The following is a 27,065-nucleotide window of genomic DNA, read 5'->3' as shown; positions in this document are numbered from 1 at the left end:
ATGATTGACACGGAGAGCTATTTAAATGCGGAGCGGGCCGCTCATTGGCCGTCGCGCTTAAGCCCGCCCACTTCTCTTAAGGTGGACCGGCTCCTTGCGACAAACGGCCAACTTTTTACGCTTAAATCTATTTTTGTTCTCTTCAAATGAAGATTAATGTCGCAACAATAACACGCAGCTGCTAATGTTCCTCAAATGTTTCTCTTCCTTTGGGTTTAATTTCTTAATGAGGCTGTAGTTTATTTTACAGATACATTTATCTATTTTTTTTTTCAGAATCAAAATCTACATAATATCTTCATATTCTCATAAGTTATCAGTTTATACTACAACATAAAAAAACTATTCTTTAGATAATCTATGAAAGCTGTGGGTAGGTGGTGTGTGTGATATGATTTTAGTAAAGCAGCCTACCTATAAAAAGACTAAACTTCAGCCGTGCCAAATGCATCTTGCTAAATCTTTGACATACTCACCAACTGCATTGGATTCAGAGTCAAAACTATTAACCAAATATATTCATAACAATCTACATTTCGGGAAACGTTTGCATACATCAAAATCGAAAGGGCTGAGAAAATATTCTTCTTATGTAAGTTGTTGATTTTTGATTTAAACCAAATTGTTAAAAATGAATCGCTTGTAAACACTCCACCTTAAGAGATGCCATTTCTGAACATGCATGGGATGAAGCTTCAAGGTGTGGGTCCTCTGCTTGTAGTGAATCTCCCCTCCCCCACCGCTAAGATGTCAAATCTATCCGATTATGTCCAGTAAAGAAAAAAAATAAAACTTTTCAAATCTAGCAAGTGTATCTTAATGACCTGGTATGTCCCCCAGTAATCGGGAGGTGAGCGAGGGAGATCAACGTCAGCACACAGCAGACCCTGTCCTCATCTCCACTGGCCCCCAGGAGAAAAAGAAAAGATCAGATGCAGGACAAAAAAAAAGCCACGAACATGTCCACATTCAAGTGTCTGTAAATAAGTAAAAACCAAAATACAAACTGAAAAAAAAAAAAAAAAACATTTAAGGAGGCCGTGCGTGCTGAGCCTCAGAAACTGTTAACTACACCACAGTGAAAACTTTGTACTTAATGGGGGAAATCTTACTCTTATCTTGACAAAAAAATCTGCTCACGGAAATATACAAATTACGAAATCAGACAATAATCCCCAATCGAATTTTGTTGGTTTTTAAATTTGATCTAAAATCTCCTTCTTTCCCTGTGGTGCATTTTGCACTGGACACCAAATAGACAGAAGAGAACAGCAGCAGTGAGACAGATGTTGGCCTCGAGTTCACATCAAACTGGAAAAACACAATTTGCTCAAAATAGAAGCATAAACTGTTTGCGAGCAATGATGCAATTTTATTTTACTATTAGCAATTATTTGTCTATGGGGTCACAGAAGGCGAAGTGGTTCAGCTGTGGCTGCCTGCAGCACCATCATTATGACTGGGACCATGCTGCCCCCTAGTGTTCACTTTGCAAAAACTGAACAACGTCTTCATGTCAAATTATTTTTAATACCGCAGCTTTTGATAAATGTCACATCTGTACATATACATATTTATATTACAACCACAGGGAAATCAACTTCATCAAAACCTGCTATGTACCAAACTATCAGTCCATCCATGTCTCCTCTTTGACCTGCTGAGGTGCAGTCTCCTACCTTCCCAGTCAGTCCATTACAGTATACTGGTCCATTGCTGAGAGCAGGTGACTTCAGAGACTGAGCCACTTGATGATGTAAAAGTTCCTCTTGCCCACTTTGAGCAACGTTAGTCCATTAGACAGGATGTGGAGTTTGGGGATGAGTACTTGCTCTGGTTTATTTGTCCGTCTGTGGTTGATCCACACTGCACCGTCTGAAAGCATCTGATACCTGCACACAAGCGTTAACACGGTCGGTTAGGACCATCTCAACTAGTCAGAGACATTACCTCACATAGCTGCTGAACACAAAGTGAGCATGCAAACCAAACCATTCTAACCTGTATAATCTAATTAAAGCATGGGTGCAAATGACAGATTACAGTGTAGAGTGCTCACGAGACAACATATATAACTTAAATTATTAATCTATTGGTCAAAATCATTTGTAATTCATTTTCCAATTATCAAACAAACGTGCACTGCAGTTATTCATACAACATTCAACATAGAGCAAACTCACTGATATGAAGACAGGAAAGGAATTCCCAGCATTCTCTGCTTCGACTGAGGATTTGCAACATTTCTAATTTATATCTCTATAAACTGAATGATTGGACTGTTTGAAAAAACAGGGACTTTGTAAATGTCATTATGGGCTAATGAAATGCAATGAAAATATTTTTTGGGGCATTTTGTAATGATTATTTAAAAATTTGTCCTATTTCAATTAATGTTTTTGATTCAATGGAGCTGAATTGAATTATATTTGTTGTTCACAAAGTGATGTAAGCAATGAAATTTACAAATTTAACAGAAACATTTGTCTCCAGAAATAGTGGCCAATTAATCCACAGGATGTACTGCAGACATTCTGCCTAACAGCTGCTTGATTTTTAATGATTGAATATTAAGTTATATGGTCGCTGTCAAAACAATGTGCAGCCACATAAAAGAAGTTTGCACGAAATGTTTGTGATTTGAGTGGACTGACCTAACTTTCATATTTACAGTTTAATATGTTCAATTTAATAAATTATTAATATAAACTAATGGTATTTGCACACTGTAACTTTATTTAAGGAAAGCGACATTGGCGTATTCACCCTCTGGGTCCCTCTGGGATTGCGTTGACTCTGCGGCAGGCGTCTATCACAGTGGTCCCCGGCTCCAACAGCAGCTCGACGAAGGGAGCCTCCCTGAAAAGCTCCTGAAGCTCATCGTCACTCATTTCCTCCAAGGCCTGCACGCTGCTGTGGAAAAGTACGTCGGTGCATCTGCAACGATAATATTAAATATGACTTTTCTTCTCTGAATAGGTACATTTCCCCTCAGTAATGAGATCATAGGTCACTAGGAGTTATTGAACTGGGAACATGGTGGAGTTACAGATTTGGCATCTTCTAAATTACATTTGTTAATGGTCCAGCTATTTGACATCCTGCTACTTTTAAGAATGACCTATCAAATAAGAAATGTGAAACCCTGAATAAAACAGCATTGAATACCACACAGACAAACACTCAAACACACAGGGCCTGATCTGACCTCTTAGCACTTTCAAGGCCCTCCTTTCCGTGCACCAGTTTGGTCACCTCTGCAGCCAGTCGCTTGTGTGCAAGTCGTTTACTTGGATCCTCCCTCTGCTGCTCCATCAGCCTCTCCACCTCCGCCAGTGGCAGGAAGGTGAACAGCTTCAGATACCTGTAAAAAGACAATACACCTGAGCCTCGGATTCAAGGCTGAGAATATCTACAGCAGCTCCAGAAAGTATTCAGACCTCTGAACTCTTTGCAATTTTTTTTCAAATTAATAAAATTCCTTTTAGCCTTCTTACTAGCCTTCAAGAACTAATCTATAATAACAAAGTGGAAAAGTGTTACAAGAAATGTTTGAAAATGTATTAAAAAACTTTAAAATTTACTAAATTCTTCAGACCCTCGTCTGCAGCAACCCCAATTGTGTTTAAATGTGCCTAGAGCCTGACCGGAGTCAAGCTGTGAATAAGTAAATTGACTGGTTATAGATGAAATAGGTTCACACCGGTAGAAATGAGGTCAAACAATTCAAACTTCAAGTCGGAACAAAAACCGAGCCATGGGTCTAATTAGAGAAAGTCTATTAAATTGTAATGTGAGGCATAGATAAGGGCAAGATAAGGAAACCACTCTTAAGTCTTTTTCTATTGCAGGAGCTCGGAAGTGACCAAGATGCTAACAAAGCTTCTCTGCAGAGAATGGGAACCTGACAGGAAGGGGGATTCTCTCAGCAGCCTTGCATCCATGAGATCTTTATTGTAGAATGGGAAAGGATTTCAGTAAAACCTGGGAGTTTGCCACGGTGCATTTCAATGAGTCGGCAAATATGAGGGTAACAATTTCTGGGTCTGATGAGATATCAATTGAAACTCTTAACATCGGGCGAACACCAGACACTGCTCATCACCTGAATGATACTGTCCCTATGATGAAATATAGTGGTGGCAGCATCAGGATATGAAGGAGGGATGAATGAAGGCAAACACATGGCCTGTGGGGGTGATGTTCATCTTTCACTCAACAATGACCTGAGGCACACCAACGAGACAAGTTTCGAAAAGACACGTTTCTTCTTTTTCTTTATACAAGTCTAGGTGGAGATTGATGGAAATTGTGTAAAACATGAAAGGAAATCAAAACTTTCTGAAGCCACTGCACATTTACAGCATGTCAAGCCATTGTCAGACATGACAGATTAAGTCTGGAGAATCGTATACAGAGTTTCCCCGATTGGTTTGCTTTTCACACATCACACTATTTTCTAGACTGCACACAGACACAGGTGTCGGCTCCTATCACCACAAACTCTCTCTACATCTTCGTCGGTGTCTTCTATGTGCGTGTCAAAGCCTTTTTCCTTTTAATTGTTGCGTCTGTCACATGTAAGCAGCATCATCAACCACCCCCCAAGCACCCATCTTTGAGAAGCTTTCAAAGCGAACACACACATGCCTTTATCTCCACGTACCCTTCCACAGTGTTGTCAGGCAGTCGCAGAAAGAACTGATACAGTTCAAACGGTGACGTCTTGTCTCTGTTGAGCCACACTGCGTTGCCCGCCGTCTTCCCCAGCTTGTCCCCGGCAGAGCTGGTCACCAGGGGGGTGGTCAGTCCATACACCTCCTCTCCACTCACTCTGGAGAGATAAATAATATCTTAAGCAACTTCAAATAGAATTGAATAGAGAGATGATATGATCAAGTTTCATTATTGTTTTACAAAGTTGTGTTGTCAAACAAGAACTAAATAAAGTTGTTTTTTTAAATGAAGTTTTCTCTGGTCTGCATAATAAGAGAACACCTCATCATATCGAACAGCACAATTATTTGATATGGAATATTGTTTACATTTCCCATATTGTGTTAAACTTTCAATAGAACAAACAAGGAAATTAACATTCTCGAGTGTCTTGGTAGCTCTAGCACAGTGTATACAGAAATTATGCCTGCACCTAAGTTCCCACATTTTACTAAAACACATTGTCAATTGGGGGATTAGAAGAATGCAGATTTTTTTTTTACCAGGATTGCTAAATTAGTAATTGATCATAATCTTTAACAGGGTCTGGTATACAGGTATCTCTCCATGGAGAAGATTTCAGAGTTGTCTTTAAGTTGGATGGACATTCCCTTGTAAATGACAGAAATCACTCGACCGGGCTGGTTGATATCTGAGCTGAATTTTGCAACCATACATAACTGGTTTGGCTGGTAGAGGTTATAGGCCTGTGGTGTATAAACAGCGACCCCACTGGTAAAATAGATCCTTAGTGGAGAATTGAAGCAGGGCTCCTAACAATCCACATGGCACATGCAATCACATCTGCTGCTGTGTGGACATTTACCGTGGATCAATGATGTACTACATTAATAGATATCTCGGGGAGGTTAGGAAACAGTCCTCGGTGACACTGTTTAAAAGTAAAAGTAGGAGCGTTATTCACTTGTGGATGTAGTCGTGGCCAGACATGAGGTTTCCCAGCTGGTCGGTGCCCCCGAGCTGGATCCTGCAGCCGTACACCTGGTTGAGGTGGTGGAAGTCATAGGCCTGGAACACCTGGTACGTGAACTCAGTCAGGCTCATGCCGTCGGCGCTCTTCAGCCTGGACTGGACACTGTGGCGGCTCAGCATGGTGCCCATCCTGAAGTGTCTGCCGGCCTCGGACAGAAAGGGAACAACGCCCCAGTCCTTGTACCAGCTCAGGTTGTTCAGCACGGTCACTGTGCCCGGCTTCCTGGAGCCATCGTGGAAGTGCACTTCGTGGTTGGAGAATATCCTCTGGATGCTCTCCCGGATGCTCCGGGTGTTCTCCTCCACGGTGTCCGCGGACAGCGGCTCCCTCTCGCTCGTCTTCCCGCTCGGGTCCCCGATTCGGGCCGTGGCCCCTCCGAGCACCGCCAGGACGTGGTGCCCGGCGCTGCGGAAGTGCAGCAGGCCGATGATGGCGAGCAGGTTGCCCACATGGAGGCTGTCGGACGTGGGGTCAAAGCCGCAGTACACAGTCTGAGCACCGGACTGGAGCAGCCGCGGCAGCTGGTCCTGGGCTGCGTTTTCCGGGAAAGAGTCCTTCAGAACACCGCGTCTGTTGAGGGAGAAGAGCAGCCCGCTGAGTGCAGGGGAGGAGCAGTGAATTCTAGACCTGAGGCTGAGCCACACACCCGTTCTCCTGAGGAGGACACAGGACGCATGCCGCGGTAGAAAGCGGCAGGTTCCTGCCAAGGGCGCAGCCATGTTGGACAATGTGACGAGCAGACCGAGGAAGCATGGGCGGTGTGTTGGGACGACAGCGCCCTCTAGTGCTTTGGTTCTTAAATAAGAAGGCTGGTGGCAGGTGCTCCCATACTCGATGAAAAAGGAATAAGGACCCATAATAATCATAATCATAACAATAATCAATGTAATATTGTCGTTTTTTTCTTCCCTTTTATTGAAGCTTGTGAAAGTCATACACTTAATATAAAAAGTATCAAATCAAACCAATCAAATCAAACCAATATTTGTTTTAAACAAATATTAAAACAAATATTGACGACTTTTACTAATTTCTACTGATATCACTTTATTAGTCTGCAATCCATGCAAAGCGTGATAGTGTGTGATTTCTATTTTGAATCGTGTGTGGTTTTATTTTACTCAATTTAGTTTGGCATTACAATTATCAATCAATGATCTCAATTATTTAGTGATATGAGCCTTTCGCAGACATCTCTGTATCTGCGTTTACATTCACTGATGCAAAATCTTTAACTTTACAGAATAGACAATGCGGAAAATGCAAATGTTTTACATTCAAATGATTATTTTCTCATTTCAATTGTATATTTGTTCGGATATAAGCTTAAGTGATCTATAATAAAGCTTATGGTTTATTGTAATATAACATTAAAAGCCTCAGTTACATTTCATTATCATAAGGGTTTGATAAAGATATCTCAAAAACCATATTGAGAAATATGTTGCAGTAGCATGTCTTTAAATTCGTGACTCCCCCTAATATTAGGATCAACCTGACCCCCCCCCCCCCCCCCATAGGTCAGACACTAATCAGTACACTAAATCAAAATGCAGCATTTTCTCTTCACTGTATAAAGTAAATATACTCTTTCTGCAGGTTTGTCCACAGATCAATACATGATGAACTCGCATCAGGACCTGCTGAGAAGATGGATTTTATTATGTTTATAAATGTATTTTTTGTAAACATAATAAATAAATCTGTAGACATTTTAGTCAAACAAAGACATGTGCTATGAATCCACTACAGAAACCAAACTTCAATGATCCATAATTAAATCCAGCATTGTCCAATTCAATTAAAAACAAACGTAGTGAATTTCCAAATCATTTTATTTTGACACCCGGTCAATGACAACTTGTTTCATTGTTTAAATGACTAGATATACATTCATCAAACATTTACAGTATTGTTACCAAGCCACAGTACACATTAACAACACATCCATAGACAGTCTCCGTTTTCTCTTTGCATGACACTATAGCCACAAAAACAAACTCCAATAAATTTGGGAAAAATCGAAAAATCAAATCAAACATCTAATTCTTATGACTTCTGCCCCTATTTTCGGTCTGTTTTGGAGATATAAAAATAAAGTCAAATTAATCACTATTGTGGGTGTTTGTGCTGTAAGGCAGAGCACTAGAAACTTATCTCAGAGAGAATAAGCGAGAGAGCTAGAGAAGGAAGAACAGTACCTTTTTTATGTCCTGAGCTAGTTCAACAAAGGAAGACTAGGTTTCCCTGATACAATCTAAAAAAAAACAAAAAAAAAACCTTCCCTTGTCATTTCAAAACAAAACAGACATTCCTAAGGGTAAGAAGACATCACACATTTACACAACCTCTCCACAAGGGCCAGGCTCTAGTGTTTCAACCATTATGGGTTTAAACCTTTTACCTCTGTAAGTCTGAGCATTCGTTAAAGTAAATCCTTCATTGTTACTGTAAAACAAAGCTTCAGTTTCACTTTTGAGCTTCGATTTCACCTCGGAGGATATTCTCTTAAAATCTGCCATGACATAATTTCCTGTATGTGTGGCCCCCACCGTACTATGTCGCTGAATCGCAACAGTTTACAAACAGTTTTCTAAAAGTGTGTGTGTGCACGAGTCAAGTCTTTTTGTGTTTGTTTTCTGAATCTCTAGTGTTGTATGGCACGGGGCATACGCGTTAAGGCACAGGTTGATTGTGGTTAATCCCCAAGTACATTCCCAAATCCGCTGGAGTGTGCGAGGGGAGTTATAAACCAAGCTGCATTCGATGAAATCTGCATGTGGGACTGACATTCTGAGAAAATATATATATATATATATATATATATGTAAAGTAAGAGGGACTTTGAAGTGTCTTTAATCTACTCATGGCTTAAGAAGTGTTAACGCGAGTTCATACATTATAGCAGCGTGTTATGAGAGAAGTGTCAGAAAAAGAAAAAAAAAACGTGTGGCAAAAGGAGAATTATAAAACAACAATATACTGCATTTTCATTACTGCATCGTCGTCATTGTAATAACATGTGATGGCAAACTGTGAGTGCCTTCACTTCCTCTGTTTGACCAACAGAGATGCGTGAGCACAAAATACAGGTTTGTTAAATATAAAGAGGCAACTATGGAGAATTTCTGATAACAACAATGAAATTCTGTGCATATCTCAAACGCCCCATTTGTATTTTAATGCAACCTGAGTATAAAAGGAGGAGACTAGTATTTTGTGATCAGTGCGGAAGTTGTATTATGACCTTTCAAAAGGTAAATGTCTTATTCAGAGGTCAAGTTTTAATCAGTCGTGAGCTCATGTGGCCGTGCACATCCCTGTGTGCTTTCACTTTCTCTCATAAGCGCTAAATTGAACAGATAAATGAAGTGCAGCTGAAATGAACTGAATGCATTTTTCTAGAAATCAACGATTAATTAATAGGAATGTCCCCCGATGGGATTCAGATCTGTGGGTATTCAGATTACCAGTCGCCCTATCACCCGAAAAATCTATTTACACCGCACGCTTCAAACCGTGCCGTCTCAAATAAACAATAATCTGATTTAGACATTTACAGTACATTTTAACTTTAGTATAAAAATATGATTCCAATTCAATCATCGAAAAAACACAATTAATGTGGCATTTTAAGCGAATAAACAATACAGTACGTGACTACACTTATAGTAAATTTTTTAAAAACATTTAAAAGTATTTATACCTAACTGAGGGATACAAAAGTTGATCATCATTAGTACCTTGTATACCGCAAGGGTTAAAAAGCTGAGGGCGAGGGGTCGGCGTGATCGTTTCAGCTATTTACAGTTCACTGCGATTATAAACAAGGTCTGTTCCTCGTGACTGAATTTCAAATCAATTCATGGTGATATAAGGAGATTTTGGATGAGAAGCAGATGAGGAGGAGGGGAGAGCATTCGCTCACAGGTCCACATATACTCTATATTATCCAAACTATTACACATGCATGTTTCCACCATCAACATTCCTTTAGTGAAAGTCATCTCTAGAGCATTTTCTACTTATTAACTTTTTTTTTTTCACAAAATGCGACATGACAACATAGAGGAGTGGCCTTTTCAAATGCACAGTTCATCAGAACAGATGGAGGACACAAAGAAAACATCTAAATGATACCATATGGAAATGTATTTGGTCCATCCATCTTTACAGTACAGTCTTTTTACTTGTCTTATTCTGAAAAATAACCCATGTTGTCTGACTGGCTTCATCTTACGCTCTCTGAGTCGAATAAGAGCAGATGGCCACATGTTTGTCTTTTGGTTTGACTGTTTGCCGTAAATGACCAACACAGAACATTTCTCACCCAAAAATAACTCTTTTCTGATGATGGAAAAACTTCAGCATACTATCATTCTTCTCTTAAGAAGAACGCTTTGCATTTGCCATCAGGTAAAAGACATGCACATAGATGACCCCTTCGAATCTCAATCAACCGCACATTATGAGGACCAAACACAGCCAGTCAAACACAGTAGAAGTAGAGCGAGGAGTGAGACAAAAAATAATACTATTGAGATGGAATTTTGTTGAACGGGACTTTAACAAATGAGAAATTAAGAAACAGATGAATTAATTCTCTGGAAATCCGCCCTGCCAGTATTAAGGTTGTAATGCGGTTGATCTCGGTGTTAGCCCTTGAATACCAGGACACAGAACAGGATGGAGTGCCAAACGTCTGTGTGTGTGTTTTGCCAAACAGGCAGGGAACAGAGGTCCAGTAAAACATATTACATTGACACATCGACGGTGTGTTTGTGCTTCAGATTTGCACCATGGTACTTGTGCACAGTGAATCTGCAAAATGTCAGTCTGCAAAACCCTTTCCCTTCATAAACTTGTAAGATTCCTCTTCTTTATTCTGATGTTTAAAAGTACTATTGCGTGATCAGTTTGTGGAATCGAAGTGTAAATGAGGATAATCCGTACTGAGTCGAGAGGCTGTTTTGTTACAAGGAGAAAACAATACAAAGAACGAGGATCATTTCCACCATCGTTTTAAACAAAGTATGGCTTCGAGGACTTAAAGTACTAATACATGTTTAGTTTCAGAAGCCTCTTGACAGTTGTGTCTATGGCTATAAAACTTGCTGGAGGGCTTGTGATTGGATAACCATCATTCACCAGTAGCTAATCTGTTCAAAGCATTATGAGGGCCACTTAAAGAAAATAAAAAGTCTGAGATTTCGAGAATAGAGTCATAATATTATGAGAATGAAGTCATAATTTTAGGCTGTGTCACCCAAGAAGGGTCATCAGACGAATAACCTGCACTAAAATAGTTTTACAAATAAAAATAAGTTATTTTGGCTCATCAGAACCACATTACCATAAGTATCAGGACTTGGTGTTGAGCACGTCATTGTTTATATTCTGAAGAAAGAACCAGACGGACATGGAGGAAGCTGCTTCTTTTCGTGGAGGAGGAAACCTTTGGTAGTGGTCGAGAGCGGTTATCGTTTATTACATCTGCATCATATTCAAAGAGGTTTCGTGGAACTACAGCGAGGGCGGCTTCTCTTTGCTGCTTATTTCCCCTAAATCATGACTTCTTTATTCTCCTAATACTGAGTTCTTTTTTCTCAGTCACAAATGTATTCTTGTATTACCATGACATTACTCTTGAAATCTCTCTGTATATGACCATAATACCTTGTAGTAAATCTCTCAGAAGCTGCCTTGACTGAAAACTGTCTCATGTCGGTTTTAATGTTGCTGCTGCCACAGGTGTCATCTGGGTGCTGTTCACTGTGAAGGTGTATGGCTCTTTGACATCAGAATCTAAATCTACTTTCAAACATACCAGACACCTGCGATCAAGTTCACCTGTGGTCATCTCTTACGGTTCAGGGTGGGGATATGACCATGGAGATCTCGTTAAAGATTTTAGTTTAGCGTTTTGGTCAGAGGTTGAATACACCGGTGTCTAGACAGGGGCTCGATCAGCTGGACATCACAACTGTTCTGCCTGGGAGTGGAGAGCAATGGGCCAGACCAAGAGAATTCAAGACTTCTCACTTGGACCTGGACAGGAGCTCTTGCGCTGACCAAAACTAACTCCTGCTGCATTAGGAAGGTGTAAGTGGTTCAACCCTAGCTTATGGAGGACATCTTCTTCTGTCCCTGAAAAAAAAAAAAAGGAAATGGTTTGCAAAGTGCCTCTCCTGGATTACTCCTCCACAAACTTCAGTACATGTCTCTGTAGATCTCCTGCAGGAGCGGGTGCAGCGACGTGTCCTCTGTCTTTTTGATCTCCTGCACTAGCTGTGCGTGCTCAGTGACGAGCTGCCGGAGGTCGGCGAGTTTCTGCAGCAGCCTGGGGAAGAGGAAAGTGTCATCCGGGTGATTGGACAGCAGGTGGAGCTGCAGCACCTGCACGATGCTTTCCTGCATCTGCTCGATGTGCTCCACGTTCACCAGGCCCGGTCGGTCTAAACAGGACAAATTACGTGGAGTGAGATTCCTTGAGCATTATTTAGTGATTAGAATAAAATACTCAGCAAATAGAAGTTCCATAATAGTTCTACACTTCATGAAAATTGGAAAAAAAGTATAAAATACAAAGTTATTCCTGTACTCTCACCTCCACAGCAGATGATAGCAGCCACAAACAGAGCCAGGTCACTGTCGTCCAGCTCCAACGCGTTGAACTTCATGGCAAACTGGAACTTTGGCTCCATCATGTCGCTGAACGGTCGCCGCAGGCTCTTGAGGAATTCCCGCGTGATGAAGCCTGAGCCATACGCCACCAGGAGGCCGTCCTTGTTCATGCTGGAGGCCAGCATGGCGAAGAGAGACTCGTGCACTCCGTATTTCAAAAGAGTCACCTGATCGTTGAGGTCCAAGCTCGAGAACCCGGGGACGGACTTTGCAAACTCTGTGAGCTCCGTGACGGTCTCCACCGATGTGCACTGGCAGCAGTGGAAAATCCGAACCTCTGCCTCCCTGTCCTTTACCGATCCCACAGAGCCGACCATCTTGGCCATCAGCGTCTGCTCTGCCAGCTGGAGGGTCTCCATGTCATGGATGACGAACGGCTGCAGGTAGAAGAGAAAGAAACAGTCTCCAGAGCTGCATTTTGTAAAGCATGCATGCAAATATGTTTTGAACTGAACTGCAACCCAGTCAGCAGAGCGTGCTCTGTGACATTGGCCTACATACAGAAAACAAACCTGACCCGACTTGACTACATAAATATATGGAAAAGGCTGAATCAGCAAACCTCTGAAAAGCTTGAGTGACTGCAGTGTTTACACTTCACTGAGATCAGAGGCTGAGTCCAGAGCATTTGAATAGTTCCAAACGACATAAATACTTTCCTTGACCTTTCGGCTATATGAATATGAATGTCACTTTTCACATTCAGGTGCAACTAGAAATATAAGCACAGGTGAGGTTGTAAGTGAAAGTGTGTGAGCCAAGTCGAGTTACCACTCAAAATGTCCCAAACATGAGAAGGTAGTTTATTAAAAGACTAAACTCCATTGACAATTTATCCTTTCAAAATAAAAGAAGAGAAGCACAGTACCATAATAACGTTGTTACAAAGAAATGTATTAATGTAACCAGCCATGTAAGCTGTGAATAGCAGTAACCGATTATTGTGCATTTAGCTGTGTCACTGTTCCAAAGTTCATTTCATGAGGTATTAATCTCAGTTTCAGAATGCTTTGTTGTTTTTGTTCACTTGCTCAAGTCACACAGATTTTCTCAAGGATACGAAGAGCTTTTTTGGGGCCACACAGCGTGAACTGTGATCGTGCAGAAGCAAAGACGACAAAATGATCATCCCACTGTTACAATGAGCTCGGTCCTTGGTTCTGTGCAGAATCAGCCACTCAATCACTAACCCCTACTCTGCTATATAGGGTCTTCTATATAGCACTACTGAGCTCATCAGGAAAAAAATAGACAAAAACCTTTGACGCATTTTCTATGTTTTCTATGTCTATTTTACACAAAAAATATTTTGGATGATCTAAAATTTAGAAATTAACTTTGTTTCAGTTTGTGCTGTGATGTGCTGCTCTGCTTGTATTTCAATTTGTACGACAGGTCAGGCTGTTCCTGCTGCGCTCTCTCCGCTCGCTTCTCCGCAACGAGCGCAATGCATGATGGTATGTATTTCTCAGTTGGTAACTATCAGTTGTACACAAATTTTCATGATGCATTATGGGAAACAATGATTGCACTATATAGGGTTTAAAAAATTGGACACCAAATGGCAAAGTCACTATAGTGTATTGACTATAGTATATTGGACTTTGTGATTAGTAAGTGATTTTCAGGCACAACTCTGCAGCATCTCCACTATGACACACAAGAAATATACATGTAGCCACAAAATCACGAGAGACAAGTCTACAGCTCTGGAAGCAACTCTGAGGGGCTGCACATGGGCACAAAGATGCTTTCACTTAGTGGTATTAGATATTCAAGAGTGTTGACCTGATGATGAGCACTTATGGTCAACACATTACCAAAGCAGGATTCATCCTCTGGGGTTCATGCATTTCTGTACAATATCATGGTAATGCATCCAATAGTCTTCAGTCTGGACCAAAATGGTGATATAAATAAAGATATTAATTATAGAACTAATCAAAGTTGACTGTTAGTCAGTCTCTGGGATCATTGTTATGAATTATACATTGCACACACAATTCTTGTGAGGGCTTGACTTTCTGTAGCAGCTCATCCAGACTCTCTGTTCTGTTGGTGAATCACACCAATAAAAAACCGGTCAAGTCAGACAATAAAATAAACACAACTAACAGTCAGTGGTCATCAGAGACCGATGAGTCAAACCTGATGGAAATGTTCTGCCTCAGTTGCAAGAGTGATACCAGAGGACGTTAATCAAAGACGATAGATTTTTTCCAAAGAGTGATTAACCATTTTTATCGTTTCGTTATTAATGTGTATAACTGTGTACAAATATATCCTAAAAAATCGGAATCATGGCTATGTAACATGTTAGCATTGGTACGACGAGCTCTTGCAAGTACAATAAGGTTTTCATGGGAAGTTCTTTCCTTGTATAAAAGCGCAGAGACACCAGGAATGGACCTAAAGATCAAACATTATGTTAATTTCCAACTGACTGCTTCCCAAAGTCTGCAGAACACAGAGTCTCCCTCTGATGCTAATGGACACTCATCCATCTGAGAGCTTTGATCTTCAGAAGCAGCGGGTAGGTTGTCCGTTTCAGCGTGGATGTGAACTTGGACCGGTCTGTCCCTCTAGAACTATTTCACACCTACACACATCCATTCCTTGGAATTCACAAGAACTGCACTGCATTCCCTACCCCCCCGCACTAACCCCTCTGCTAAGATAAAAAGAAAGTGAAAGAAACTAGGCTGCAAGGGGACTTATTTCGGGGAGATTGGGAATTAGTAGTGAGAAAAGCAGAGGAATGGGGGGAAACAGGAGGTGGAGGGGCAGAGTGATGGGCTCAGAAACCCTGGCTTTCTCATATCTTCAGTGCATTTCAGTTCAAACAGACGTGTCCTTGTCCAAACAGTGTTTTGGCTCCCACTAGAGATTGAGCAAGTTATTTCTGTCACTGGCTGCAAATAGACCCAGAGGTTTTAGGTACCAGGTCAAATTGAGACATGAGGTGGATTGCAAATTGTCCGTGTGCACTGAATGACACTGGAATCACTCCAGTGGGGAAGAAATGCACTGAGCTCTGAAGAAACTCTGGTATTGCGTAGAGCCATGAACACGCAATCCACAAACACACACACACACACACACACACACACACACACACACACACACACACACACACACACACACACACACACACACACACACACACACACACACACACACACACACACACACACACACACACACACACACACACACACACACACACACACACACACACACACACACACACACACACACACACACACACACACACACACACACACACACAAGCCCCTACTCCCACTCAACATACAGGGGTGCTGGTCTTTCCGGTGAGAATGGTTCGAGCCTTGGCCTTGTTCATGTTGAAGTTCTTGAGGTAGGCCTCGTAAATCTGCCTGGCCAGCGTCTTCTGGTCAGCGACCTGAGGGTCTCCCACCTCTCTGTCCCCCGTCACCATCTCCGCCTTCAGCTTCAGCTTCTCCGACTGAGGCATCCGACCAAAACGGATGGCTGCGGAGAGCAGGAGGAAAAGTCAGATGAGGTGACAGAATTTGTGATTCCAATGAATTTAAATGTATGTGTATCAAATGTACTTAAATATTAACAGGTCTTTTTTATATGTGGTGGTTACTGTAAAAAACTAAAACAAAAAAACAACTGTTATTTAAGAGAAAAGAGAATGCAGAGAATTAAGAGCTTTAAAAACCAATCCAGTTTGGCAAAATGTAAAATAGCTTCAGCACCCAACACCACAATAATCACTTATCCAGCATGGTGACATCTGAAGGAATCATGTTCATAACCTCTACAAAAACACCCTATGATGTTAAATGACTGGTGCCAAAGCCTTTTTTTAACCATAATCACTTAAAGTGTAACTGGCTTTACACCTGAACATCCCATAATAGACAGCAAGAAAAGAGAATGAAAAACACGTTTGACTTATTTTCAAATTGTGACTAGATTGAGCAGAGTAAGAGATCAGTGATGTAACTTGAGTCAGCCATTTAACATCAATACAATACAAACAATTCATCAGCTAAATCCTAATAAATGACATTTTATCCAAAGTACAGGGTCCTCGCCCGGTTATCACATGTCAATGGGATTCGATAACAGAAACACTTTGTGCAGAAGCTCATTGCAATCCCTACAAAAAAAAAAAACGCAAGAGTATTTAAGGTACAAAAACAATGACCATAAGAGGCAGTGCATGTTTTTGACCCACCCATGTTCTAGGTTTCAAAACCCCCTATGGTTCATACAGGGTCAGTTAACCATAAATGAAAGATGATACAGAATCAAAGTCTGCTTCCTGTTATATGTATCACAGGGATAGTAGATTATGAATGAACACACCAGACTACTACTACACAGTTACGTGGTGGTTGCGTGAAGTGTGCGTCAACACCACAACAGAGTTGTTTTTCTGTGAGAGAATGCTGGCATCTCTCAGACGGCCTGATCCCATTTGACTAATAAGATTAGAGGTGAACTCTTTTTATCCCTCTCCGACAATCTCTTTTGGCATAAGAAAATGGAGACAAACACAAACACACACACACACACGCCTCCTTCTAAGAACATGACATCCAGCTGCACCTGCTGCCTGTATTTACAAGACTACTACAGCACAAAAGGAGATCTAATTTCACAGTTTGTCCAGCGCACCACCCATCGATGAAACAAATCCAGACTGAGAGACTCACACTGAGCAAGACTGAGCTCGGGGATGAGAAACCGAGCTAGTGGCCAGCATGAGGGCCCATTAGATTACTGCTCGCAAAGTGGATGGATCATCTGAAGCCGCTAAAGCTCGGCGGCGCTCGCCTGGGCAGGAGCCAAGTCTAATTAAGATGAGAGGAAGTGAGTGATGCTAAGCCGAGCATAAGTCCATTTGCCGAGAGCCGGTGTGAGGGGATGAGTCTGCGTCTCAAGGTGGGGGGGGGGGGAGGGGGGAGCGTAGAGGTGTGGGTGCAACCTGTCGTTCAGTTGAATCTCCTGCTGAGGAGGACGACAGCAGCTAATAAACACCTTCCTCACTTTAGTCAGACTTATTGCTCTGGATTTATTTTTTTTCTCACTTACACAGCACAAACCTTAAAGGGATAGTTCATCCAAAAATGTTAATTCACTCATTATATACTTACCACTAAGCCGATGGAGAAGGGGGGTGAAGTGTTTGAGTCCTCAAAACACGTTGCAGCCAAATCCAATACAATTGAAGCAAGTGGCGACTATCTGTCTAGTAATTTAAAAACATCTGTCTGTACGTGGCTCGAATATGTCGAGAACCATTCATCTTATCAGCTTCACACTTGTCATGTGTGCTGTTCAGGCACCGAGGAAGAACAGAGTCAAATTTGGTACAATTCGGACATGCGACACGTTCAATATTGATCAACTCTGGATAAACAGGCGACCAGCGCTCAGTATTAGTGGCAGCTGGGACTCATCACTGTGAGTAATGTTGTCAATCACGACAACACCTTGTTCGTGTAGTAAGTCGCGCTTCACTCCACTGTGAACAAACGGGTGAGCAGCTCTGTGTCTGCAGCAGCTGTGGTGCAGCTTCAGGGTTCTGTGGACTGGGTCCAGCATCAGGTCTTTACTCACCGCGGCTCAATCACTGCAGATCACTTATACAGCTTCAGATGGAAAGTTTAGAACGGGCCCTGCACTAGTTAAATGAAACTTAAAACAGGTTTACTGAGCAATATGTAACGTTAAATGGTTTTGTATTTAAATAGCGCTTTGCTAGTCTTGATGACCACGCAAACCGCTTTACAGAACAGTTTTACATTCGCCCATTCACACACACATTCACACAGTGCATCTATTCGCAGCACTTTGTTATTCTATGGGGGGGTCATTCAGGGTTAAGCATCTTGCCCAAGGACACTTCGGCATGCAGATGGGTCAGACTGGGGATCGAACTGCCGACCTTCAGGTTGGAGGACGACCACTCTACCCCTCAGCCACAGCCGCCCGTAAGTGAGTAAATGTACAGTTGATGTTTTCGTAAGGCCCGTCCAGACAGATTTACATATCACATGAATTGGCAGTCGGTACGAACTGAACGGTAACCCTCCAAAATGATCAGGTTTGTGGTCCTGTAGCACTTTAAATTGACCAGACCTCAAAAGGTCGGGTTGCGATGCATCACCCATCTCCTTCCTCTCCATCTAAGGTTACATTTAGACACATGAAACTCAATACACGTGTGCCGTCAGAGGAAGTACAGCAAGGAGAAATGCAGCTCCTGCAGAGCTATAGGCCCTATCACTATCAAGATCTAGTATTGGATGGGTCAATAACCCCACGAGACAACATAAGGACACTGAATCCGTTTCCTCCATGCACAAGTTCACTGCCACCCGTATGGAATATCTGCTGTGTGTGCACTGTCTATATGTAAACCCACCAATTACATTGACCTTTTTCGAGTTGAAATACAGCAGCGGGCCAGCGAGCACAAGCACCTGCCACTCGATCGGGACACTGACCCCGTCCAAGGGTCAGCGTGCCATGTCGTATGTTTACACAGAGTCAACAACGTGCACCAGAATCTCCTACTTTGACCTCAATATTCCTGCATTTCAAACAAAGATAAGCGGCACGGATGATGAAATCTGCTGCAAAGGTTTTAAAAAAGACTAATGTTTTGTTTTGGGTGTTCACAGATGTTGCATGTGCCGGTGACCTGCGTGAAAGACGAACGGAGGAAACAATCAGAGTCACTTTCTCGGCTTGTGTAACCAAAAGATTGGACTGTAAGCACATGCCTGATTGAACAAATTACCTAGACACATTTTTGGAGTATTAAGGTAACTTCTGAGAAAAACTATTTGAGCTTAGATGGTGTCAACATACGACTGCAGTCCAAGAGAAAAAGGGGTCAGACATGACTTAATTTGACTATTACAACCCAGGAGTACAAATGAGATGCTTAAAATCACAGTTCAGGGTTTCTTCAAGTGTCAAAATGAATAAAAGATTAACAATAGTCTATTGTTAAGATAAAATAATAAAGAAAATAAAAATATGACAGCTGAATGACACGTGTTCAGCGCCTCCCCTGACACAGCTAATGGTCTCTTGAACCTGGGTAACGTGCCAAGCCAAACGTGTTGCAGCACCAACACAACTGAGGTTCATCACAGCAAGTGTGCTGGTTCTCTGGTGGGATGAGCTGATGATATAATGCCTCTCTGGATTGAGCCATTAAGGAATACATGTTTGCATCCGAGATAGAAATAAAACCCAACGTGAATTGAATAGACGATTCAACTTTATTTTGGGTCAAACTTTTAAAATTATCAGATTGGACCTGCGATTTTATAAATGCAGTTGTGCTGTTTTTGCAGTTGTGGCTCTTTTGTAATTGAGAGTAGCCGGATCTTATCCTGAAATATCTCCCTGGGGGCGTCACCAAGATGGCAAGATTTGCCGACAAGGACATTGCTGCACTCAACATACAGTGCCTTGCATAAGTATTCACCCCCCTTGGACTTTTATCCATAATGTACTGTTACTAACTGGAATTCAACTAGACTTAAATAAACTTTTTCCCGTTTGATCAACAAAACATGCATAGTACTTTGGAGGTGCAAAATAAATTTTATTGTGACACAAACAATAATGAGAACAAAAAAGTTGACATCTGTTGGGTGCATAAGTATTCACCCCCCTGTGTCAATACTTGGTAGAACCCCCTTTCGCTGCAATTACAGCTGCAAGTCTTTTGGGGTATGTCTCTACCAGCTTTGCACATCTAGAGATGGAAAGGTTTGTCCATTCTTCTTGGCAAAAAAGATGAAGCTCAGTCAGATTGGATCGAGACCGTCTGTGAACCGCAATCTTCAAGTCTTGCCATAGATTCTCTATTGGATTGAGGTCTGGGCTTTGACTGGGCCATTTTAAGACATTAACATTCTTTAATCCAAACCATTCCTTTGTAGCTCTGGCTGTATGTTTAGGGTCATTGTCCAGCTGGAAGATGAACCTCCGCCCCACTCTCAAGTCTTTTGCAGACTGCAACAGATTTTCTTCAAGGATTTCCCTGTATTTGGCTCCATCCATCTTTCCCTCTATTCTGACCAGTTTCCCTGTACCTGCTGAAGAGAAGCATCCCCACAGCATGATGCTACCACCACCATGTTTCACTGTTGGGATGGTGTGCTCAGGGTGATGGGCAGTGTTGGGTTTTCGCCACACATAGCGTTTTGCATTGAGGCCAAAAAGTTCAATTTTGGTCTCATCTGACCAGAGCACCTTCTTCCACATGTTTGCTGTGTCTCCCACATGGCTTCTGGCAAACTCCAAACGGGATTTTTTTATGGATCCCTTTCATCAATGGCTTTCTTCTTGCCACTCTTCCATAAAAGCCAGATTTGTGGAGTAGACGACTAATAGTTGTCCTGTGGACAGATTCTCCCACCTCAGCTGTGGATCTCTGCAACTCCTCCAGAGTAACCATGGGCCTCTTGGTTGCTTCTCTGATTCATTTTCTCCTTGTCCGACTCTTCAGTTTGGGTGGACGGCTTTGGGTTTGCGGTTGTGCCATATTCTTTCCATTTTCTTATGATGGATTTTATGGTGCTCAGAGAGATGTTCAAAGCTCTGGATATTTTTTTATAACTTAACCCTGCTTCATATTTCTCCACAACTTTATCCCTGACCTGTTTGGTGAGCTCCTTGGTCTTCATGATGCTGTTTGTTCAGTAATGATCTCCAACAAACTCTGAGTCCGTCACAGAACAGGTGTATTTATACTGAGATTAAATTGCAGACAGGTGGACCCTATTTACTAAGTATGTGACTTGCAAATGTGACTTGTGAATGCAATTGGTTGCACCAGATCTTTGTTAGGGGTTTCACAGTAAAGGGGGTGAATACATATGCACTCAACACTTTTCGGATTTTTATTTGTAAATAATTGTGAAATCCATGTAATATTTCCCCCCACTTCCAAATGATGCACTATTTTGTGTTGGTCCATTACATAAACTCACGATGAAATACATTTTAATCTGTGGTTATACCATGACAAAATGTAGAAAAGTCCAAAGGGGCTGAATACTTATGCAAGGCACTGTATCTGCCCCAAATGGGTTGAGTGAGCTCAGCCACTGAAATGCAATTCGTCTCCAGTGCTGTAAGGTACAGACACAAACTGATTTTGCATTGTAACTGCACAAGTTCGGTTTTTGAATAAGGAAAATACAACTGGTTTAATATAGCAGAAGACATGGAGCTGTATTGTAGCCTGGATTAGTCTTCATTTACTTACTTGCCCTAACATGTAACGTCACACCAAATGTGGTGTTAGATTGATAATTTGTACTAATTATGTGCCTACGTGTCTGTTCAAGTTTTCTTGGCATCTGCACAATTGTGAACAGTGTGTGTGTGTGTGCACCATGTGCATGTGTGCGCATGTGTGCGTGTGCTGCTGATCTTGGGACACTGCCCAAACCTGGCCTATACCCTGATGAACTCACCATTGTGGGACATGCCCACTGACAGGCACTTCTGGAAGCGGCAGTATTGGCACTTGTTGCGGTTCTTCTTTTGGATCTTGCAGCGGCGCTCACACTTGTCGTACTCCAGCTTCAGACGGATGGTCCGCCGGAAAAAACCCTGAAGGTTTGAAGCGGAGAGAAAAAATGTCACATTGAGAATAATGCTCATCTGACGCAAAAATGGAGCGACACCTGCGAGCTAGTTCAGCCAGCCAACTTGAGCTGCACTGCTCCAATCATGTGACATACATCAGCCATCTTTAATACACACCAACCTTATCAGGTGGTCTATTTAAACAGACAGAAATTCCCGGTCATCCCCTTTTCTCGAACTGCTGCTGCAGTATTACTACCAGGTGCTTCAGCCCCTCCACCACCTCCACCACCCCAGCATTCACCTGTAGGCTCCGATGGGGGGGGGGGTACAAGTATTTGCTCATCACTCCCATCATTCCTGTGTAATCATATGGGGGAGTGATTAAGTTGGAGCCAAGATGCCAAACACTAAACCTGTTCTACTGCTGCAATAAACTTTTGAGCGCGAGTTGTCAGACTGAAATGTATTTTTTTTAGTTTTGTCTCAGTAACAAGCTAAATTAACGAGTATTAGCAGAATATGAAGATTTTAGGCAGACTGAAATATCCGAAGGACCACAGCTTGTGTACGTTTCTCTACATGCTTGTTGAATAGGTATTTTTCATAAAGTACTTTTTACTGCACCGCCACTGACAGTAACAAGAATTGTTGTCGTCAACTTGAGGTATCCTCACATGAATCACTATCCCTCAGTCCCTCCGCTGCTCTGCTGTGTGTCTGTGTGTGTGTATGTGTGTGTGTGTGTGGGGGGGGGTGTGTGTGTGTGTGTGTACTTGCATGTATGCGTGGGCTTGCATGCATGCATGTGTGTGTGGAGCATGCTCTGAGTGTGCAGACCTTCCCTGACCACAGAAGAGTGGAAAATACATGTCTTATCGCCACAAATGTAATGTTTTCGAAATGCTTGTTAGCTTAATCATCAATATCCTTGACTACTGCAACTAATTGCAACAACGTTAGAATGACGCATGACAATATCAGATACATAGTTTCACCGCAGATACATAGTTTCACCGCCAGCCTCCCCTCTCTTAAGCAACCTCGAAAAAAAGAAACATTTATCTTTGCTGAAGAGGACATGGCCTGAGCGGCATGCTTGTGGTTGGACGCTTGGGCTGAAATTGGCCTGGGGGAATTTCTTCATGACATTTATCACCCAGTGTGCCAAAAAACATATACACAGTCTGGAGGACACACAGGCGAGGTTACACAGACATGCTACAACCATGTGTGCACATGTTAAGTAAGTGTGGCTGGCACTCTCACCCACTAACCCCAAACCTGAGGTGACCAGGGGCCAGGGGAGAATTGGAACCCAGGGCGGATGGACTTCATACGTGTCCACGGTTGTAAAGAATCTGTGTATCGTCATCACAGAGGTCAGCCTCCTCCTCTTACTGTTCCATGGCCAAGTCACATGCAGAGTCTGTACTGTATACTCCTACAGTATGTATGTCATTTTAAACAAGACTACTTGTACTTGGACAATCACAACAGTCCTGATGACGATTCAACAGTGTATTTAAGGCCATATTGAAGAAAATCTGTTTTCAGAGATTTCAAGGAAAAAGTTATAATATGGCGAGATTAAAGTTGTAATTTAATAAGAAAATAGTCAGTATGTTACGAGAATGAGGACAAAATTAGCAGATCAAACATTAAAGACAACCTGTGCACAATGGAGTAATCCTTCCTGATCCAAAATCTTGATTTTTAATCTCATTGTTCTACGAAACCACGTTAAATACCACACAGATGCAATGGACCACAACAAAACTTTAAAACCATTTCCTTTTACACAAAAGAAGTCATTTCTGCCAAGTCCTTGCAGTTCTTTCTTTGGAATAGACCTATTTTCTTACACAATCTTATTTAAGTCCCCATACTGAAAAAGTTCCATATTCCTTTTCTAAGGCAGGCTGATCCTCTGATGTTCCGTGTCTCGAACGCATAGAGCCTAAAACTGCTACTTTATTCTCAAAATAAAAAAAAAATTCCCCTTTAAGTGGCTCTAATATTTAACCTTTTGAAGTAGATCAATTGGTTTATTAGGTGTTTCATAAGTTTGACTATTTTCTGGCAACTTCACTTCGTAGCTTTGAATAAAGTAAAATAAAATGCCAAGATGGGTTAGGGTAAAAAAAAGATTATCTGAATATGGAAAATTCTTTGGAACAGAGAAAGTCTTTGATGGACATTGCTTAAGATACGACACAAAGTGTAGTAGAGCCACGATCATGGAATGCTGACTTCACTTTATCCAGATAATGTTGCAAGAGGGTGAAGGTGCTGTCTTCACCTTGACCCTCTGACATGTCATTGGTCACAACTGATAGATGCATCTATAAAGACTCCCTCCTAAAGGTAGATGCTAAACTATACAAATTCACCTTGACTTTTCTGATAACCTGTTGTTTAACAGCCCTGTGACTTCACTCTGCATAGGTCACACAACATTGACTCTGCCCTGTGGACTTGGATGTAGTATTGAAACACTGAAGCACGATATATATCCACAGGTGTACAAACACAAAGACATAGTCATTGTTCTACTATATATACTTGAGTGAGCTGCTGCTCTGATGTAACAGTTTATGTAACAGCATGTTGACTTGATGGAGCACTGACATCAAGACTCCAGCTTATATGTGGATCTTAACTAGGTGTATAGCTGTCAACAGGAATTTGGATTCAGTAGCTACTTTGACTTCAGAAACAAAAATATATGAAAAGGTGAAAACATTCAAAGACACTAACAATAGGCTGAAAAGTAACAAGAAAGCCAAGCTTGGTGTTTTTGGACTCTTTTGGTAGATGGAACCAGACTACAGGTTCAATCATCAGAATTCTCAGTCCCTGATCATTACATTAGTCTACTTCTCTCCACCGTCTAACATGAGCTCTTAGGGCCAATTGTTTGGCTATCCTTTGTGTGCGCAGCTTATCTTCATCTCACCTTGCAGCCCTCGCAGGCGTGGACGCCGTAGTGGTAGCCCGAGGCACGGTCAGCACACACTCGACACTCCAGACTGAGCGATGAGGAGGTAGACGAGAACTCCTCTTGGCCCACTGACATCCCGTAAACAACCGACGAGGGGCTGGACGCCGGCGTCAGGGCATCTACAGAACACACACAAATGGCTGGTTAAACATGCAGAAATATGCAGTATTATGCCAACTGATGCATACAACTCTAAGCACTACTCTTGATGCAGACCAAAGGAATCCGTATCCTTCAAACAGCATCTGAAACCCTAGTTTTGAAACTGACAATCTGACTTTAGGGATCGCTTCATGCTGTGACTGAACAGCTGTGCAGAAGTGAGACAGCAATGCATGAACTAGTTGAATTTCACTCCCTAGCTCGCTTTTGTACGGAGCCACTGAAGTCCCGAAAGATTATAAGTTATTTATTTTGAAGATGTTTGTGTTTCAACCACTCAGATGCACACACCAGATTTGTAGCATAGACTCAGCCAATCAAGTTTAATTTTCACCTGGGAATACAATGAAATTTTCTTGTTGCTCTTGCACAGAGACAAAGGATTGACAACAGGCTCAGCCAGCAGAGGGACTATGTTTCATCACAAGCAAACTCTTAAAAGCTATAAATGCAACTTAGTGTTGTCTTCAAAGCAGGGTTAGGTTTTCAAATCTTTACTGAGCAGATATCAACTCTGACTGCACAACTTATTTACCTTGTTCCCACCATTATAATTATCTTGTGTGCACATCTGTTTCATCCTTTGGGTCATCAAGGATACCATGTAATTGCACTGTTTTCGTGCGCAACCAAATGACGCCTTTGAGGAGAAATTGTCCTGGGCCTTGTCAACAATACCGTCGATATCTGTTGAACTGATATCGTCAAAACTCCTTCTACTTGATCTTTGCTTAACAAACTATTTCAGTCCAGAAAGCAAATATGACTAAAAATGCTCAAACAAGCATGCCGGGGTCAGTAGATGGCAATAAAGTCCTAATTAACAATCCATCAACCAGCCAGATAAGAACATGCTCAATGAGATATAGCCGCTATTGTTGTCGTTGTTTCTAGTGCACGCACATTTCAAGAAGCAACAGTCGGCATGCACAAAGTCATCTCCAAAACAGTTCCCCTTTACATGGAGGCTAGACACGGTTTAGATGTTTTAGAAAATTGGCACTTTGGAAGTAAATATCGCCAATTTAGTGACTTGAACACTGTTTGCGTGTGGATGAAAATACATTGCACTGCAGAGGCTATTCATTCAGAGTCATTAACACGCTGTATGTGCTGTGTGGTGCCACAAGAATAACAGTGCCGGAGTATTATTACTGATCTTCCTCATGGAAGACAGGTCACAAGGCTTCCCATCAGTTTTCCATTTCCTCCATTTGCACCTGCAAAACAGTGGCATTAAGTGAGGCCACATTAGTTAGTCAAGAGAGGCCAGAATGGGGATGGGCAGATTTTGGCAGAGGACGTGGAGCTCTGTTGCTGCCGGTTGCAAGTGCAAATGTTTCAAATGGGTGTGGAGAGGCGCAGCCTGTCAGGGCTTCTCCTGCTCCTGTCGCTCACAATTAACACTGGTAAACACCAACGAGTCCTAAACACCATCCCAGTGATATTTCCATGACATCATCAAATCTTTCCGTGATGCCTTCTCCCAACGCGCCCCTCTCTTTTGTCTTTTATCTCTCTCACCCACGCCCTCTATTCTCCCATTTCATGAGTATCTTTCTACACTATTCACCGATAGCTCACTTGTTGCCTAATTTGGTCGTGGCGTAAATTTCCCACTTGTCCATGACACCTCTATTCAGGAGGGAACACAGACGCAAAGTGGATGTTTCCTGAGAGGCGGAGCAAAGTGGCTGAGGAATGTTTGAATTCCTCTGTGGATCTTGAGTGAGAAGAAGAAGGCTTGAGGAAGACAGAGAGGTAAAACAAGGGTGTATATAAAATATGAGGTAGATAAGGAAAGAAAATGAGAAGTAAGAGGGAAATACATAAGGGAAATGGCTGGAAATGGGCAAGGGGGATGCATTAGCTGCAATGGAAAAT

The 27,065-nt window shown here is 42.0% G+C and overlaps 2 protein-coding genes across 2 annotated transcripts in view; both read right to left on the bottom strand.

The window, feature by feature from the left end:
• Positions 1-1,510: 1,510 nt before the first annotated feature.
• yars2 (tyrosyl-tRNA synthetase 2, mitochondrial) lies at positions 1,511-6,488 on the bottom strand. The gene is made up of 5 exons (XM_062389975.1): positions 5,642-6,488; positions 4,667-4,834; positions 3,209-3,364; positions 2,767-2,937; positions 1,511-1,892 (listed from the first exon to the last, which is right to left on the bottom strand). Exons 1-5 carry the CDS (start codon positions 6,427-6,429, stop codon positions 1,733-1,735), a joined length of 1,443 nt encoding a protein of 480 aa, XP_062245959.1. The 5' UTR covers positions 6,430-6,488; the 3' UTR covers positions 1,511-1,732.
• A 1,039-nt stretch (positions 6,489-7,527) lies between these two features.
• The window catches only part of pparab (peroxisome proliferator-activated receptor alpha b), a 32,711-nt gene continuing 13,173 nt past the window's right edge, over positions 7,528-27,065 (bottom strand). Inside the window, exons 3-7 of the mRNA XM_062389955.1 lie at positions 24,975-25,138; positions 21,901-22,039; positions 15,708-15,907; positions 12,318-12,771; positions 7,528-12,165 (exon numbers count right to left, since the gene is read on the bottom strand). Of these exons, the coding sequence (XP_062245939.1) occupies positions 11,921-12,165; positions 12,318-12,771; positions 15,708-15,907; positions 21,901-22,039; positions 24,975-25,138 (1,202 nt within the window). The 3' untranslated portion in view covers positions 7,528-11,920. The remainder of the gene's footprint in view (positions 12,166-12,317; positions 12,772-15,707; positions 15,908-21,900; positions 22,040-24,974; positions 25,139-27,065) is intronic.

The sequence above is a fragment of the Platichthys flesus genome, chromosome 6 (assembly GCF_949316205.1).
Source record: "Platichthys flesus chromosome 6, fPlaFle2.1, whole genome shotgun sequence".
Lineage (NCBI taxonomy): Eukaryota > Metazoa > Chordata > Actinopteri > Pleuronectiformes > Pleuronectidae > Platichthys > Platichthys flesus.
This window is presented reverse-complemented; position numbering and strand designations above follow the sequence as displayed.